At 45.0% G+C, this 18,689-nt stretch overlaps 1 protein-coding gene, 1 long non-coding RNA gene and 1 other non-coding gene across 3 annotated transcripts in view; 1 reads left to right on the plus strand and 2 right to left on the minus strand.

The window, feature by feature from the left end:
• LOC126512904 (uncharacterized) overlaps positions 1-2,881 on the plus strand; it is a 59,572-nt gene extending 56,691 nt beyond the window's left edge. The window contains exon 4 of the long non-coding RNA XR_007595186.1: positions 2,785-2,881. This is a non-coding gene — a long non-coding RNA (uncharacterized lncRNA). The remainder of the gene's footprint in view (positions 1-2,784) is intronic.
• Positions 2,456-17,087, minus strand: Glod5 (glyoxalase domain containing 5). Its single transcript, XM_050160962.1, has 4 exons — positions 16,998-17,087; positions 14,549-14,686; positions 4,429-4,584; positions 2,456-3,018 (listed from the first exon to the last, which is right to left on the minus strand). Exons 1-4 carry the CDS (start codon positions 17,022-17,024, stop codon positions 2,893-2,895), a joined length of 447 nt encoding a protein of 148 aa, XP_050016919.1. The 5' UTR covers positions 17,025-17,087; the 3' UTR covers positions 2,456-2,892.
• LOC126512930 (U6 spliceosomal RNA) lies at positions 8,941-9,051 on the minus strand. Its single transcript, XR_007595199.1, has one exon. It is a non-coding gene; the product is annotated as a U6 spliceosomal RNA (small nuclear RNA).
• Positions 17,088-18,689: the final 1,602 nt, after the last annotated feature.

Genomic DNA, 18,689 nt, shown 5'->3' on the forward strand with positions numbered 1-18,689 from the left:
CCCCCCCCCCCCCCCCCCCCGTAGGGACACACAGGGATTCCAACAGATTTTCTACAGTACCCTACTTTTGCATGTGTCCTGAGGTTCTGGCCTTAGGTTGGTAGACTTGTGTGGTGAATGCTTGTACCTCCTGAGCCATTTCTCCAGCCCAGGAGGGGATTTTCGATGCATATTCTACTTCAAACTCTTGCCTAACACCTTGCCAGCTGTAAGAAAATTGCAAGAGGGCTGGAGGGATGGTACAGAGGTTAAAAGCACTGGCTGCTCTTCCAGAGGTCCTGAGTTCAGTTCCCAGCAACCACATGGTAGCTCACAGCCATCTGTAACGAGATCTGATGCCCTCTCCAGGTCTGCAGGCATACATGCAGGCAGAGTACTGTATACATAATAAATAAATAACATCTTTTTAAAAAGGACGGGCGGAATTTCAGAATTGCTGGGCAGTGGTGGCGCACTCCTCTAATCCCAGCACTCAGGAGGCAGAGGCAGGCGGATCTCTGTGAGTTTGTAGCCAGCCTAGTCTACAAAACCTAGTTCCAGGACAGGCTCTAAAGCTACAGAGAAACCTTGTCTTGAAAAAGAAAACAAAACAGAAAAAAGAAATTGCAAGATAACACCCCTATTTCATTATTATTTCCACCTTTTCTCCCCAATTAGAGACTAACGTGCAGGATGGCATCCACATATCCCTTTCTTGAGGCCCGTTTCCTTCAGGAAGACAGCTCAGCCTCAGTTGCATGTCTTGCCACCTATAGTGGGAATTATGCAGCTTCCACCACAACTTTCTCACACTCCTGGCCCGTCTGTGTTCTTCTCAGGGGCTGCAGTATGTTCTTTATTCACCAACTGGATCCAGGTCATCATCGCATTTATGTGATAGGCCACATTGGCCAGGGAGGAAGATGGTCATCCGCTCATTTCTGCTTCAGTCATGTTCCTGTTCTGTTTGGTCACATTTTGTGACATTTCTGGATAGATGTGAAAGAAATGCCTTTTTACCCCAAATAGGGAAGGAGCTGACAGACCAAAGACAGATCGTCAAGTCCAGCTTGGTGACTAAATAGGTTTTAGCAAGTCCTTCTAGAGTGCGGATGACTTAGGAACAACTACACCACCAAAACATCCCACTGCGCCATCAATTTTCACCTCTCAGTGCATCAGCATTTCTGGGAGTACTTGTAGCTGGGGCAGGAGGGAGAGAGCAGAAACTGGAGTCCCAGGGAAGGGTCTTACGAACAACTCTAGCCCTTCCTCTCTCCCATCTCTCCCCCAAGAGGGAATATTACTGCAGATCTAGTGGTTTTGTTTTGTTTTGTTGGGTTTTTTTGTTTTGTTTTTTTGAGACAGCGTTTCTCTGTGAAACAGTCCTGGAACTAGCTCTGTAGACCAGGCTGGCCTAGAACTCACAGAGATCCACCTGCCTCTGCCTCCTGAGTGCTGAGATTAAAGGCGTGCGCCGCCATCACCCAGCAAGACCTAGTTATTTGTTGTATAATTCTGTTTACTTCATTGGGCGAGATCTCCTGTAGTTTACCATAACTTTTCTGCTTTATAATGGCGATGGTTATGCCAAACTCAGTGGAAGCAGCTTTATTACTTGCCCCTGTTCGAATATTATTCATTCTCTAGCATTTACTTGAGTACCAGCTCCATATATAAAAATAAGATTTTGTTTTGTTTTGAGGCAAGATCTCATTATGTAGCCCTAGCTGGCCTGGAACTTGCTATGTAGATCAGACTGGCTTAGAACATATTATGCTCCTACTTCTACCTTCCAAGTGCTTGGCTTAGAACAGTACCACCATGCCTGGCTAGATAAGCTTATCTGTTGTTCAACACTGCCTCGCCAATGCCTGAAACAGGCCCTAGCACACAATATGTGTTTAAGATAATGCTTTTCAGTCAACAAATGAGAGAATGGCATAGCAATGATGGAAGGGACAGAAGCAGAAGAAACGTGCCAGCTGTGGTTGTGACTCACACCCATAATGATGCAAAGACAGGAGGATTGCCTTGAGTTTGAAACCAATCTGACTTAAATAACCCTGTCTAGAAGAAAAAGAAGGAAACATAAAGAAAGAGTGGGAAGAAAGAGAAAGGGAGAGGAAGGAAAGGAAGGAAGGAAGGAAGGAAGGAAGGAAGGAAGGAAGGAAGGAAGGAAGGAAGGAAGGAAGGGGGCTAGTTGACTTTATTCTATTTGGGGAGCTGAACTTCAATTAAGATCTGAAGAGATCTGAGCAGTGGTGGCACACACCTTTTTTCCCAGTACTCGGGAGGCAGAGGCAGGTGGATCTCTGTGAGTTCAAGGCCAGCCTGGTCTACAGAGCTAGTTCCAGGACAGGCACCAAAGCCACAGTGAAACCCTGTCTCAAAAAAACAAAAACAAACAAACAAACAAAAAGATCTAAAGAGAGAAAGCCCTCCAGAAGGAGGTGGCATTGTTTGCTGTGAGTCTGGGTAGCCTGGTAGGAACTGTAGAGATCCTGAAGCTCAATGAAACACCAGGAAGCAGCTAGAGAAATGGGATGGATTGAAGAGCTGGGAGAGGGATGATGGATCATTGACAAGCAGAAATCTGTCATGGGCCTTGAACCTCAGGACACCAAACTCTAGCCCAGCCCTCCAAAAACCTCAGAGAACTCATGCCCTAGACAAGGCTCCAGATGCAGGACCGAGAACGACACACTTATGTGGACAGAGTAATCATTTATTGGAATAGCTTTAGGTGGAGGCACTCTAGACACAAAAGTTTGGACATAAACCTGTCTTAGGTCTCCTTTGCAGGATCGGTGATGTGCCAACCTTCTCAGTTCTTGGAGGTCTCTGGGATTTGCAGGAAATGAGGGATAAGATGACATCTTGTGGAACAGAATGAAGGAAGGTAGGTGTCAATCAGGAGGTGACATAGTTGGACACCTCAATGAGATTTCTGTCAGGATCGCGGAAGTAGATGGACATAATCGGCCCTTTTGCTCCTGTTCTGGGGACTGGGCCCTCCTCAATGGGGATATCGAAAGCCTGAGTAGAGTGTGCAGAAAAGACCAAAGTCATATGTCACAGATACGTGAGACCAAAACTTAAGGACTTCCTTAAGAATCCCGTCTCCTTCCTTCCCTGCCCCAGCGCTCTAGGGGTTGAACTTATTCACGCTACAACCATAGCCAGAGTTTAATCCCTAATAGTGTCCAGAATGCCTGGCTTCTGACTCCATCTACTGGCATTTTCCCTCCCTCATTCTACTCAAGATATATGGCCTTGGGCAGACTATGTAATTGCCTTGAACCTCAATTTCCTCAATTCATAAATTGGGGGTGACAGTATTAGTAAGCAAGAATTTAAGTGCAGTACCTCAATGAAAGTCTGTATTCATTTTTTTTTTCTAAACAGCGCTGGAAATTGAACCCACAGCTTCCTGTGGGACCAGCAAGCATTCTACCACCAAGCTATGTTCCCAGACCGGTTACTGTTGGTTTTAATTGCTTTCTCTTTATGACAAGATAAAATGTTTGTTTGTTTGGTTTGGTTTTTCGAGACAGGGTTTCTCTGTGTTACAGCCCTGGCTGTCCTGGAAGTTGCTCTGTAGGCCAGGCTGGCCTCGAACGCACAGAAATCCACCTGCCTCGGCCTCCTATGTGCTGGGATTAAAGGTGTATGCCACCATGACCTGGCTCTGGTCAAATTTTAATGTAGCTTTTCTTACTTAAACATTAACATGACAAAAGACTGAGTATGTCAGAACATTATTTACACATATTCTTCTTTAAATTTTATATAATTTACTATATTAAAAGTCTTGCAAGCCAGGCAGTGCTGGTTCACGCCTTTAATCCTTGGGAGGCAGAGGCAGGTGGATCTCTGTGAATTCGAGGTCAGCCTGGTCTACAAGAGCTAGTTCCAGGACAGGCTCCAAAGCTACAGAGAAACCCTGTCTCTGAAAAAAAAAAAAAAAGTCTTGCAAATAAACAAAACTTCAAACACCAAAATTAACCAGACCCAGTTGTTTTTCTGCTTCTAATTCTATATTGAATTTTGTTTTGTTTTGGGTGGTGGGTAAGTGTATAAACTATATTCAATACTGACCTGTATGTAATATGTAATATAAAGCTCCACAGTTCTGAATGCTTATTCTAAGTGTATGAATGTTCATTGAGTTGTAGTATCTCCTTCTAATTCATTTTGGTTCCGTGACATTGACATCAATCAAAGGAGCAAGTAGATAACTGCACAGGCAGGACATGGATGCGATGGGATCTCTTGTGGCTGAGGTTTGAGAAAGACCTATCTCTTTAGGTCACAATTCTGTCTTGGCAGTATCTACCTCCATCCTCCCCTCCCAGTCCCCGATCCCCCCCCCCCCATCCCAAATCCCCTCCTGTTCCTCTTTTTGTTAAGGCTGGACTTGGTTTAGGCGAATGGCAGTGCACTCACCTTGAGGTGCCGGATCACCTCCTCCAAAGGTGCTTCTGTGATCAGACAAAGATCCAGGGAGCCCGGAATCGGGTGAGCTGCTTTGGGCTCAAATTCCTTTCCCACCTCATGTAAGTTAAATTTTTGATCTCCAAAACACAATGCCTTCCGGTCTCCCTGTTTAGGAGCGAGAAAACAGTGTAGAACTGAGCTGCCAAGATGAGTTTGAACTTACTGCAAAAAAATAAGGAGAAAGAGCTGCTACACAATGACCCTTGATCCATCTAGCATACTGCAAATTAGTGTCTGTGCATGCCTGTGTGCACACGCAGAGGCCAAAAGAAGGTTCTGATTCCTCAGGGCTGGAGTTCAAGGTATTTGTGAAATGCCTGGCTTGTTATTTGAGTCCTAGGACCTGAACCATCTAGTCTTCGTGATTGAGCAGCCAGTGTTTTTCTCCAAGCCATCTCTCCAGCCCAACAGTCTTTAAATTTTTCTTAAATTTTTTTTTTTTGGTTAGGTGTGGTGGGGCATACCTTTAATCCCAGCATGTTGAAGGCAGAAACTGGCAGATCTCTATGAATTGCGAGCCAGCCTGGTCTACAGAGCAAGTCCCAGGGCATCTAGGACTACACAGAAGTCTCAAAGGTGTACTCGTTGACAGCAGTGCCCAGTAATATTTGCACACTTATTTGTGTGGAGGTGGATGCTGTGTGCTGAAGCCAGAGGGCAACTTTCAGGACCCATTCTCTCCTTCCACGATGCTGGTTCCAAGGATCGAACTAGTTCAGGTAGCCAGGCTTGCTGGCGAGTGCCTTACATTTAACCTCCTTACCACACACCACGTTCACCACCATTTTCTTCAGGGACAAAAATCTCCTGTGGTCCAGGCTGGTCTTGAACCCACTATGAATCAAGGGCTGGCTTTAAACTCCTTATCCTCCTTTTTATTTTCTTTTTAGTTTTTCGATACAGGGTTTTTCTGTGTAACCCTAGCTGTCTTGAAACTCACTCTGTAGACCAGCCTCTGCCTCCCAAGTACTGGGATTAAAGGCCTGCGCCACCACTGCCTGGCCACTCCTGATCTTCTTGCCCCCAACTCCATGTGCTTAGATCACCATTATGGCCAGCTTTTCTTTTTATGTTTTTAAGATTTATTTATTTGTTGAATGTGTGCATATGTCTGAGTGTATGTGTGTACACATGTGTGTACAGCACTCACAAGGGCCAGAAGATGTCAAGTACCTCCTGGAACTGGAGTGACAGGCAGGTGTGTGTTCCCAGTGTGAGAGCAGTAGTTGGAATCTGGGTCCTCTAGAGGAATAGCAAGCTCTCTTAACTGCTGTACCTGAACTCCCAACTTCTTTTTCTCTTTCTTATTCTTTTTCTTTTCCTGAGACAGCATCTTACTATGTAGCCTGGCCTCACACTCTCATTACTTTCCTGCCTTATGCTCCTGATGCTGCTCTTGCAAGTGTGCCTCACCTTGTTAGTTTCAGGCATCTGCTCTTAGTGAGTGCTCCATGGGTGGGCAGCCTTGTGTGTTTCTTGTTAGAATGTCCATTTCGCCAAGTGTTTAAACCCACGCATGGGCTGGGCAGTGGTGGCCTTTAATCTCAGCACTCAGGGAGGCAGAGACAGGCGAATCTCTGCGAGTTCAAGGCCAGCCTGGTCTACAGAGTGAGTTCCAGGACAGCCAGAAGTATATGGAGAAACCCTATCTTGGAAAAAAAAACAAAAACTGTATCTTGGGGAAAAAAAATCCATGGCAGAGATAGCACTTTGTCTACCCAGGGTTTCTTCCTCCCTCCTTCCCTCTCTCTCTCCCTCCCTCCCTCCCTCCCTCCCTCCCTCCCTCCCTCCCTCCCTCCCTCCCTCCCTCCCTCCCTCCCTTCCTGTCTCTGTCTTTGTCTCTGTGTCTCTTTCCTTTCTTTGGGATCTTATTATGTTTCCTAGATTAGCCTGAAACAAAGGAATCCTGCTTCAATCTACTACATATCTTTCCCACCCTTTTATTATTTTTCCTTATAAGAACAACTCAAATTTCTGTATGGTCATTGGTTTGTTCCCAAGCTTTCTAAAAACAAGTCCATCTTAAGTCAGGAGTGGTGACATACTTATAAACCCAGCATTTAGGACCTCTAGTCAGGAGGATAAAGTCTGACTTAACCTTGTGCTCCCTTGCTCAAAAACAAAACAAAATCAAAAGGAACCAAGCAAACAAACCTCACTTCTGTTCCCTGCATTCCTGGCTAAGAGGCCATTGTGTGAGGGAGACCTTCTGAGTTGTGCTCAGCAGGGAGTGGTTGCTGGTGGGGTTTCTAGGAATCTCCCTGCCCACCGAGCCAGCGCTTTGTGCCTATTCATTTCCTCCTAATGACACTTTCTTCTGACTGCTTGTTCAATTGAGAGAAAAGGACAACTGTCTCATTTAATCCATGGTAGTTCTCTCTTTTGCCCCTTCAAACAGTCCATAATTGATGCATATTCTTTTTTTAAAGATATATTTTTTATGTGTAGGTGTTTTGTCTACATATGCGTATACATACATATATATGTCTATATATGCGTACCACATGCATGCTTTGTACCCATGGAGATCAGAAGATGTTGGGTTCCCTGGAACTGGAGTTATTTTTGATTGTGAGCTGCCATGTGGGTGCTAAAAACTTAGCCCAGGGGGCTGTGGAGATGGCTCAGAGGTTAAGAACACTGTCTACTCTTTCAGAGGACCTGAGTTCAATTCCCAGCAACCACATGGTGTCTCATAACCATCTATAATGAGATAAGATGCCCTCTTCTGGCCTATAGGGATATATGCAGGCAGAATACTGTATATATAATAAATAAATATTTAAAAAAAAATAAAAAATAAAAACTGAGCCCAGATCCTCTGCAAGAGCAGCAGCGCTCTTAACTGCTGAGCCATAGCTGTAGCCACTACCTGTTTCTTGATTTATCACCTTTGTGTATTTTGTCCTCTCTCTGCCAAGGAGAGTTTAGCTCAATAGTATTACTTCCCCCAGTACTCATCTATCGTAATTTTAGTTCCTCTGTTGGCTTTGGTTTAAACAACTGATTCCAGCCAGGCAGTGGTGGCGCACCCCTTCAACTGCAACACTCGGGAGGCAGAGACAGGCGGATCTCTGTGAGTTCAAGACCAGCCTGGTCTACAGAGTGAGTTCCAGGACAGCCAGGGCTTCACAGAGAAACCCTGTCTCAAAAAACCAAAAATAAATAGCTGATTCCGTATATATTTTTTCAGATGCTAGGGAATAATGCTTACTTTTTATAAATAACCACTGTCACCTTGTCATCTCCTGTCTCTACCTTCTTTATACCCCTTAGCACTTGCCATTTCTGTTATGATTTCATGATCTCTTTCTTAATCCCCGCAATTGAGACTCCACTGCACTCCTACAGCAAAGGACAGTTTGGCCCAGTGTACAGTTCTGTAAAAGCTGTTTGCTCAAAGCCTTTTACATATCTGCTCCCAGACTGGGGGGTTCCCTGTGATGCAGCACTCACCTAGCAGGCATGATACCCCAGATTCCACTTTCTAGACTGTTAAGACTGCCTTTAATCCCAGCACTCAGGAGGCAGAGGCAGGCAGATCTCTGTGAGTTAGTTCAAAGCCAACCTGGTCTACAGAGTGAGTTCCAGGACAGCCAGAGATGTTACACAGAGAAATCTGTTTTAAAAGACTAAAAAGAAAGAAAGATAAATGCATTGCTGATTATCTTCCCTGGATCTGGTGTTGCTGATATTAGGGACTGCAGAGACGCTCACTGGCTAACAGCACTTGCTACTCTAGCAGAGGACCTGGGTTCAGTTCCCAGCTCCCACATGGTGGCTCACAACCATCTATAACTCCAGTTATAGGGGATCCAATGACTGTTTCTGATCTCTGTGGGCAGTGCACACACAATGTGCAAAACACTCATGAACAAGAACTTTTTTTCTGGTATTTTTTATTGATATTTATTGAAGACTTCATCTTTCTCTGCTCTCCTCCCCTTCAACCCTCCCCCAAAGTCCCCGTGCTCCCAATTTACTCAGGAGATCTTGTCTTTTTCTACTTTCTACTTCCCATGTAGATGAGATCTATGTAAGTCTCTCTTAGTGTCCGCATTGTTGTCTAAGTTCTCTGGAATTGTGATTTGTAGGCTGGTTTTCTTTGCTTTATGTTTAAAAACCACCTATGAGTGAGTATGTGTGATAATTGTCTTTTTGGGTCTGGGTTACCTCAATCAAAATGATGTTTTCTAGCTCCATCCATTTTCCTGCAAAGTTCAAGATGTCGTTATTTTTTCTGCTGTGTAGTACTCCATTGTGTAAATGTACCACATTTTTTTTTTTATCCATTCTTCGATCAAGGGGCATTTAGGTTGTTTCCAGGCTCTGGCTATGACAAACAAAACTGCTATGAACATAGTTGAGCACATGTCCTTATGACACAATTGAGTATCCTTTGTATATATACCCAAAAGTGGTATTGCTGGGTCTTGAGGAAGGTTGTTTCCTAATATGCTGAGAAATTGCCACACTGACATCCACAAATTTGCGTGTCATCCTTGCGCAGGGACCATGCTAATCTTCTCTGTATCGTTCCAATTTTAGTATATGTGCTGTCGAAGCGAGCACCACACTGACATCCAAAGGGGTTCTACCAGCTTGCATTCCCACCAGCAGTTCAGAAGTGTCTTCTTTTCCAAGAACTCTCTTTTTTTATATTTATTTATGTATTATGTATATAGCATTCCTTCCATGGATGCCTGCAGGCCAGAAGAGGGCACCAGACCCCATTACAGATGGTTGTGAGCCACCATGTGGTTGCTGGGAATTGAACTCAGGATCTTTGGAAGAGCAGGCAATGCTCTTAACCTCTGAGCCATCTCTCCAACCCCCAAGAACTCTTTTTTTAACCAGGTGTGGGGTGGCACACCTTTAATACTAGCTCTTGGAAGGCAGAGGCAGGTAGATCTCTGTGAACAGAGTAAGTTCCAGGACAGCCAGAGCTACATAGTGAAATCAGGTCTCGCCGGGCGGTGGCTCATGCCTTTAATCCCAGCACTCGGGAAGCAGAGGCAGGAGGATCTCTGTGAGTTTCGAGGCCAGCCTGGTCTACAAGAGCTAGTTCCAGGACAGGAACCAAAAACTACGGAGAAACTCTGTCTCGAAAAATACAAAAAAAAAAAAAAAAAAAGAAATCAGGTCTCAATCTCCCTCTACGTCCAAATAAATACTAAATAAATAAACGAAAATGATGTTAATTGTCTTCATCCTTTTTATTTTATATGTTACAGTTTTAGTGTGTGTGTGGTATATGTGTATACATGTATGTACAGGGGCCAAAGATGTGTGTGTGCATGCACATGTGAGTGTATGTGTGTGGTGTATGTGTAAACGTGTACAGGGGCCAAAGGTGGTCAGCTGGTCTGTGCTATCACACTATTTCCTGAAGGCAGCCTCTGAACTTCAAACTAGTCTTGCACTCAGCAAGCCCCCGCATTTCTCCTGACTCCACACACATGCTTCACAGCCCTGGGATTATAAACATGTATGCAACCATGCTGGACTTTTGACGTATGTGCTAGGGATTTGAACTCAGTCTTCATGGCTATTCGGCAAGTGCTCTTTGCTGCCGAGCTGTCTTCCCCAGTCCCTTGGTTTTCACTCTTCAGTTGGTAATACAGCCCGCCACCTTTCATCCTGAAAGCTTACAAGTTTTTCTCCACCTTAGATGCTCTGACAGTTCACTTCAGCGTGTCTAAGTATGGGCAATGGAGGCATATTATATTTATCACTGATCCATGCAAAGCCAATCTTGTTTTATTGATGCATTTTTCTCCTTTTTTCTATCCTCTCTATTCCTATCCCCACCTTAGATACCATGATATTTTTTTCTCATTGAATCATTGGTTGGGTCTTTATTCAAATAAGCTGCCTCTATTTGCTCTTTATGCAATAAAACAGACTTTAATAGTGTATGCCCCAAACCATAATGTGTTTTGTGTGCATCTTCTTGGTTGTAAAAGATCTGTTGTTGCTTTTCTGGGGTATTTTAAGTGGCATTATGCTATAGTTTTTTGTTTGTTTTCAATTTTTTATTCCGTGTTCTTTTTTTAGGACCTGAAGAACATCCAACCTGCTTTGGCATAATACTCGTTTCTGCATAGTGTCCCCTTTCGATTTAAAATTTTTATGGTCTGAGGACTGGAGAGATGGCTCAGTGGTTAAGAGCACTGAGTGCTCTTCCAGGGGACCTAGGTTCAATTCCCAGCACCCACATGGCAGCTCACAACTGTCTGTAACTCCAGTCAGGGGATCCAACACTCTCACACCAATGCACATAGAATGAACTTTTTAAATTTTTAGGAAATTTACAGTCTGCCACTTCATGACCTTTTTAAGTTTTTATACTAATTTTTAGAGAAGTTTAACGTTCACAGCAAAACTGTGAAGAAGGCACAAAGATTTCCCACACGCCTAGATTTCCACAAAGTTCGGCACTTGCTATTTCATCCTTGGGACTGGGGCGCCATTGCCCCGCTGTCAGCAAGCATCCCAGCAGTGGGACACAAGCGTGGCCATTCCTGTACCTCCATTGACAGATCATCAAGCAACCCACTGTTCCTATCCCAGGGCACGCCTATCTGTGGGCTTGGACAGTGTCAAGGTCCTAAAATTCCTCGTGCTCTGTTCAGTCCTCTCACCCTTTAATGCCCGGCACCCACCTGTCATTTTGTCTTCATCGTTTTGTCTTTGCTTGAACATTATATTGAATGTTGCAATACTCATCTTTTTTAGATTGGCTTCTTTCACTTAGTGATATACGTAAGGTTTTCCAGGCTTCTTATAGCTTCTCTCTCTCTCTCTCTCTCTCTCTCTCTCTCTCTCTCTCTCTCTCTCTCTCCTCCCCCATCTCTCTCTGCCCCCCTCTCTCTCCTGTCCCTACAAGAAGTAGTGTAAAAAAATATTTGATTTAAAACAACAAAACTGGGCAGTGATGGCATACACCTTTAATCCCAGCACTCTCTGTGAGTTCGAGGCCAGCCTGGTCTACAAAGCGACTTATAAGATAGCCAGGGCTACACAGAGGAGCCCTGTCTCAAAAAAAAAAAAAAAAAAAAAAAAACAAGCAAAAGCAAACAACAGAACAGGGCGTGTACACTATCAGGAGTGACGATAGATAGACTACACCAGTGAAGGCCTGCTCAAGGCCTTATTTCTCGTTAACGCTGTAACCCCTGATCTGGGCATAACAGACATATCTCTTCGTCTGCTGCAGGACATCTTCATAAGGCTTTTCTTTCTCTCTCTGCCCTTATACTTTTGAAGTTGTTCCATATTCTCAAGATAGTGTTAAATCTGTGGAAACCTCCTTTCCCTTACATCTCTTCCTTGGAACCCTTTTCCTTAATCTAAGCTTACTTGACTTTTTTCCAGATATATAGGATTTTCTTCTTGGGAACCAACTCCATCTCAACTTCCATGTATTTCTTTTTCCAAGCCAGCTGAATTTATCTTTGGGAAGGTAGGGGGCAGAGGAAGACATCCGGTATCTTTCTCCATTCCTCCCCACTTTACTGTTACTGTAAAAATGATGGATAACTAGATTGTATGTGTATGTTTCTCTCTCTCTCTCTCTCTCTCTCTCTCTCTCTCTCTGTCTCTGTCTCTGTGTGTGTGTGTTTCGGGGGGCGGGGGCACGTGTGTGGAGGTCAAAAGTCAGCTCTTCAGAATTGGTTTTCTCCTTTCTCCATGCAGACATGTGAGTTCCAGAAACCTAACTCAGAACCTCAGACTTGGCAACAGATATTTTTATCCACTGAGCCATCTTGTCAGCCCTTAATGACTCATTTTCTTTGTGTATTGCGGTGCTGGGAGTGACACCTAGACTCTTGCATGCTGGGTAAGTCCTCTGCTAACCGAGCTGCACCTCCAGCCCCTCAGGTCTTTGTGCTAACAATGCTTTGTTCTACACTGACCTTTGATTTGCCGTTCAGCTGGACACAGACTTTCAGGTTGCATTTTTCCCCCAGAATCATTTTTCAATTAATTACATTTGTGTTTAGACAATTTCCACTTCACAATGCATACCAACCACACTTCCCCCTACCTCCCTGCCACCCCTTCAGCCCCTCCTCCTCTTTACAAATCGCTCCTGCACTTTCATGGCCGCTTTGTTTAGCGCCCCACTGAGATTAACCAGGGTGTCTCTATAATCATGGCTTTAGAGCTATCCATTTGGAGCCTGGTGGGCTCAGCAGTGGGTACACAATTAAAGACAATGGTCCCTTCCCCCCAGAGTCTATCAGTAGCCAATAGTTCAGAGGTAGCAGGTAGGGCCCCACGATTCCCTCCCCCTTCCTCTACTTCCTGTTGATAGGGTCAGTCTTGTATGGGCCCAGGTAACCACAGTTGTGAGTTAATAATTGCACTAATTGTATAGAGTCTATAGAATGGAATTCCATAGCCCTTCACCCTATCTCCTGGCTCTTACATATTTGCCATGCCCTTTTTCACAATGTTCCCGAGCCTTAGAGGGGGTGGCTGGAATAGCTTGTGTAGGGCTGGATCCAAAACCCTTGCTATTCTCTGCATCTTAGGCAGCCTGAGTGTCTGTATTCATCGCCTTCCTTTGTAGGGAGAGGCTTCTCTGATTAAGGCTGGGAACAGCTTTTGTTCTGGGAGTAGGGACCACATGGAGAGATGCTGAGGCAGAACGGGAGGCGGGGTAGGAGTGCTTTTCCCAGAGTCTTAAGAGTATAGTCCTATTGTTTTCTGGCCTCTGGTGTGACTCAAGAATTCTGACATTTGCATGTTTCTTTTTCTTTTGTAGATGAACTACTTTTTAATCTCTGGCAAAGTCTTAAGATGGACTTTTTCAGAGGGATGTTCTGCAATTCCCACAGAGCATATCTCAGTGTTCCTGGGCTGGGCACACAGTTAACTCTTTGTATATAAAGATTGCAAAGTTCTCTTGCACTTTTTTTGTTTTTTGAGACCAGGGACCTTGAACTAACAAAGCCTCTTGCTTTATGTCTTTCAAAGTTTCCCCCTTCCATTTTTTTATCCTCTTTCCAAATATCTCCCTGCTCGTAGTTTGCAATCTCTTACCTTTTCTCTCATAGTTCTCATTTTTCCCTGTGTTTGGGGGTTTGGACTTAAGCTATATTTTATCTTTAAAAAAATTTCTTTGGCAGGGCTTAGGATTGCTATCTGGGTTTAATGCATGCTAGGCAAATGATCACAGAGCTGTACCCTCAGCCGTAAGTTACGTTTAAAGTATTATCAGTTATTTTAAGATGGTATCTTACCAGGACAGCCAGGGCTACCCGGAGAAACTGTGTCTTAAAAAAAAAAAAAAAAAAAAAAAAAAAAAAAAAAAAAAAAAAAAAAAAAAAAAAAAAAAAAGACAGCATTTCATGTATCCTAGGCTGGTCCCATACTTGCTTAGTAGCCAAGGATGATCTTAGATTTCATTCTCCTGCATCCACATCTTCAGTCTCTCCAGCTAGGATTACTATGTGCAGAACCATACATGGTTTATGTGGTACTGGGGACTGACCCAAGGCCTTTGTGTGTATAAGGTGTTCTACTAGCTGAGCTTCATCCCCTGCCGTAAAATGTTAGCAAATTTTGGGGCTGGAGAAAGGGCTCAGAGGTTAAGAGCACTGCCTGCCAGTCCAGAGGAAACATTCCTAGCACCCACATGGCCCCTCACAACCGTCTGTATCTCAGTTCCTGGTGGTCTGACACCATCACAACAATGTGCACAAAATTAATTATAAAAATGTTAACAATTTTAATGAAGGAAGCTAGGGAGATGACTCAGCAAAATGCTTGCTACACAAGCCTTAGCACCCAAGTTTGGATCCTCAGCATCTATGTTTAAAAAAAAAAAAAAGCCAGTGGGGGCAGCACACACCCATTATCTCAGGAGGCCGAAACAGCAGTCTCCCTGGGGTTGATAGCCATCTGGTTTAGCTAAGTTAGACCTCTGGTCTAACCTGCACCTGCACAGGTACACACACACACACACACACACACACTTCATCTGCATATACACGGGTGCATACACACACATACACACACTTTAACAGACTTGAAGTTTTAAATATGGGGACACAATTACCTTGAAGGTAGTGACCTCCATGCCCAGGATCTTGGAATAGAACGTGATAGTGTCTTCAATGCTCCTTACGGTCATCACAACGTGGTCAAGTCTATGGATAAGACCCGGGGAAGGGGTCTGGCTGCTGTTCCTCTGGAACTAAAATGTAAATAAATAAATAAATAAATAAATAAATAAATAAATAAATAAATATAAAAAATAAAAAACCCACCCAAACTCATATAAAGCCAAAATGCCACGAGACAGTTCCTGTTTTCTTCTACTCTCTCCCATCACCTCCCCAAACACTGTGATCCCTCTCGCCCGCCCCCATTTCAAGAGAAAACTGCAGAAAATCTCTGTAAAGTCCATTGCTCCTGTATGGAGTCATACAAGAGGCCACATGTCACCTCTTCCCTGTTTTCTTCTTTGTTTCCTACTAGAAGGGCAAAGGTGAAGACTAGGGAAGTTGAAATTGACACAAACATGCCCTTGTTTTCCCCAAGTTGGAATTTCTTTTTGAAGATGTTACAAGATTCAGACCAGGCCATCAAAGCCTCCAGTGGCCAATTTCCCCTCGCTTCCTCCCTTCCTGAACTGCAGCTCTAATTGTTGGGGGCATGGCAAGGAGGAACCTGGGGTAGGTAGGATTGCAGAGATGATTCAGTGGTTAAGAACACTGGCTGCTCTTGCGAGGGACTTGGGTTCGATTCCCAGCACCCACACATGGTGGCTGGCAGCTGTGTCTGTGGTTCCAGGGACTCTGATGTCAGAGATGAACTAAAGGTCCTGAAGCCCAGGGTGCTGCCGTACAGCTGTAACCTCAGCCCTTGGGAAGCTGAGGCTGAAGTCACAGATTCAAGGTCAACTAGGGACTGCCCAGAGACCACGTCTCAAAAATAAAACAAAATCGCAGAAAGAGGGGGCTGGAGAAATGGCCCAGCAAAGTTAAGGGTATTTATTGGACCTGGTTGGTTTCCAGCACCCACAGGGTGGCTCTAACTTAGTAGCTACTGTCTAATTTAGTAGCAAGGGCTCTAACACCCTTTCTGGCCTCCCCAGTCACTCACACACATAGTAACATGAATACATACAAGCAAAACATGCTTACACAAATACAAGTTATTATTTTTTTTTAAAGAAAAGTTTCTGGGAATATGTGTGTTTACAGAGTCAGTTCTGAAACTGTCTCAAAAACCCAAACCTGCTGGGTGGTGGTGCATGCCTTTAATCCCAGCACTTGGGAGGCAGACAGGCGGATCTCTGGGAGTTAGAGGCCAGCCTGGTCTACAAGAGCTAGTTCCAGGACAGCCAGAGCTACTACTCAGAGAAACCCTGTCTGGAACCCCCCGCCCTCCCCCAAAAAAAAACAAAACTCAAAACCAACCAACTAACCAAAGAAGTAAATTGCTGCCACTTAGGCCCCACTGAAGAGAAAGCCGTATATTTTGTTTTATTTTTTTCAATCCTACTTGGGATCTGAGCGGTGACTTGGTTTGAGCGCTTACTGCTCTCCCAAAGAGCTCGCAAACGCTTGGAACCCCAACTCAGGGGATTTGGTGCCCTCTTCTGGCCTCCGTGGGTATGTACTAACATACACGTGATTTAAAAAAAAAATGTCTTATTCACCCTTTTAAAATGTCTGTAGAATTTATATGAGCGCCCTGTTTTGTTCCTGATATCACTAATTTATGTTTTTCTTCTAATTTCTAGGGTGTAAACAGAAATTACTAGTATTTTCTGAATCTGTTTGAAGAACCAACCTTGGACATTGCCGATCTTTATTGAATGTTTGCTTTCTCTTTCCCTAGCTCTGCTCTTATCTTTTTCCCTCCTCCTGTGTTTTTTATGGTTTAAGAAAAGCTGTGTTTCCCAGCTTCTTGACATGGGCACTTTGGTCACTGACTTTTGGTTTCTTCTTTTCCATTCTATGCCTGGCTCCCGCTCAGCACCACTTCAGTGGCAACCGTGGTGGTGGTGGCCACCTTAGTAGTCAATTCCCTGGACACCACGCCTTCCCTCCTTTGGTCTGCCTCAGAGTCCTCTTCAAGGTTTCCTTCAGGCTCTGGGGGAACTTCTGACAGGCTTCAAGGTCAAGGTTTCGGGGGGCCTTCTCTTGCTCTATCAGGACAGCCCCGGAGCATTCCCTGGGGGACAGCTTGGGCTATCTCCACAAGTCTGAGACTGAACTGACCCCCAGTTGAAACCCCCCCCCCCGAGAGCAGCCAGCCCTCAGCCTAGGCTCGCTCAAGTGCTCAAGTACGCCACACGTGACTGGCCTCCATGAGCCTAAGCTGGGCCTCTGCTGCCCTCTGATGATCTTTGAAAGAGGAGGTCCAGGGAAGCTGGTGAAAAGATGGGAAGACCACAAAAGTGTTCCTGAGAAGAGAAGCAAGTCAGCAGACCCAGGTTGGGTACCCCAAGCCTCGCCAACACCCATGCCCAAAGCCTCCAGGGCCCCCACACTCACCTGAGTCTCGGACGTTGGACCCGACATCCTGACTGGTGGACTGGAGAGCAGACAGTGTTACCTGGCAGGTAGGTTGGGGCTGGGGCTGGCTCTGTGCCTGGAGATCAAGGGGCAGGAATGGGAGGTGCTGGCTGAGGACATTGGGTGGGGACAGAGGCAGGAGGTGCAAAGCACCAAGACTCTAACTTAAAACTCAGGGTGTAGCTCAGTGGGGGGACAGTGTGCTTCTGAAGAGTCCCTGGGTTCCATTCCAGGCACTGCAAAAGCTAAACCAACCCCGAAGGCCTTGAAAGTAACAGCACATGGGGCTGGAGCGATGGCTCAGAGGTTAAGAGCACTGGCTGCTCTTCCAAAGGTCCTGAGTTCAATTCCCAGCAACCACATGGTGGCTCACAACCATCTGTAATGAGGTCTGGTGTCCTCTTCTGGCCTGCAGGCATACACACAGAAAGAATATTGTATACATAATAAATAAATATGAAAAAAAAGAAAGTAACAGCACAAATATAAAGGCTTCCTCTTGAGATGAGGGCCTTCTTTGCTCGTCAGGCTGCCTCTAATGCTCCTTCTCGGCCAGCTTCCAAATGTGTCGAATCCAGCAACTCACAGAAAGTCCCGAGTGTCCATCCGGAGACTAGCATGACCACGTGAGAAAGCTTTGATCTTGGAGTCTAGGACCAGGGTGGGAAGCATTTCAATGTCTGAGTTAGAGAATATGACCATTCTCATTTATTGTGGGTCTGTTTCTGAGCTAAGATTTCTCTATAAGGGATGGGGTGTTTTGCCTGCTTGTATGTCTGCACCACCTGCCTGCTTCCTGTTCACAGAGACCAGACAAGGGCGTTGGATCCCCTGGAATGGGAGAATGGGAGTTACCGACAGGCCTGAGTTGCAAGAGAGTACTGGGAACTGAACCTGGCCTTCCTAGAAGAGCAGTTAAGAGAACCGGCTGATGCATTTCTCTACCCGGAGGCAAGGTGTTGTTTTTTTTTTTTTGTTTTTTTGTTTTTTTGTTTTTTTGTTTTTTTTTTTTTTTTGAAGCAGGGTCTGGCTATACCTAGTTCCTACCCACTCTCGGTCCCCTCCCCCTCTACTGTTTGCCCTACTCTAAGTCAAGCTCCCTTCTCTCTACTGGGTTACCTATCTGGACCAGGGATGGGTGAGTTTGAGATTTTGCTTCTAGATACACCCTAACCAGGTCTAACCTGGTCTCCTCAGGTACCAGGCATACAAGTAACTCACCGACATCCACACTAGCAAAACATGCACATACATAAAAGAAAAATGTGTATTTTTTAAGTTTCAGGCCAACCTGGGCAAGTTATCAAAATAAAAGGTGAAAACAGGGTTGGAGATGCAGCTTAGTGGTTCTAAGGTCAGTTCCCAGCACAATAGAGAAAGCATCTTGTAGAACCAGGCTGGCGGGACAGGTCTGCTTTTCCAGCCTTCAGGAGGCCAAGGCGGGAAAATTGTGGTTTCCAGACCAGCCTGGGCCACAGAGTGAATCCCATAGTGAAACCCTGCCTCAAAAAAAGGGTTGACGATGTGACTTAGTGACTCAGGCCTTGACAGTACCAGGCTGTGTGTGGGTTTGATGGCCAGCACTGAAAACTAAAGATGCATGTGAATGCCACCTGTGCCATCCGCAAAATGACCATGGCAGAGGCACCTTCAGGTGTTCCATCTGTTAGA

The sequence above is a fragment of the Alexandromys fortis genome, unplaced genomic scaffold (genome assembly GCF_014885135.2).
Source record: "Alexandromys fortis isolate MF-2015 unplaced genomic scaffold, M_Fortis_MF-2015_v1.1 scaffold_83, whole genome shotgun sequence".
Classification (NCBI taxonomy): domain Eukaryota; kingdom Metazoa; phylum Chordata; class Mammalia; order Rodentia; family Cricetidae; genus Alexandromys; species Alexandromys fortis.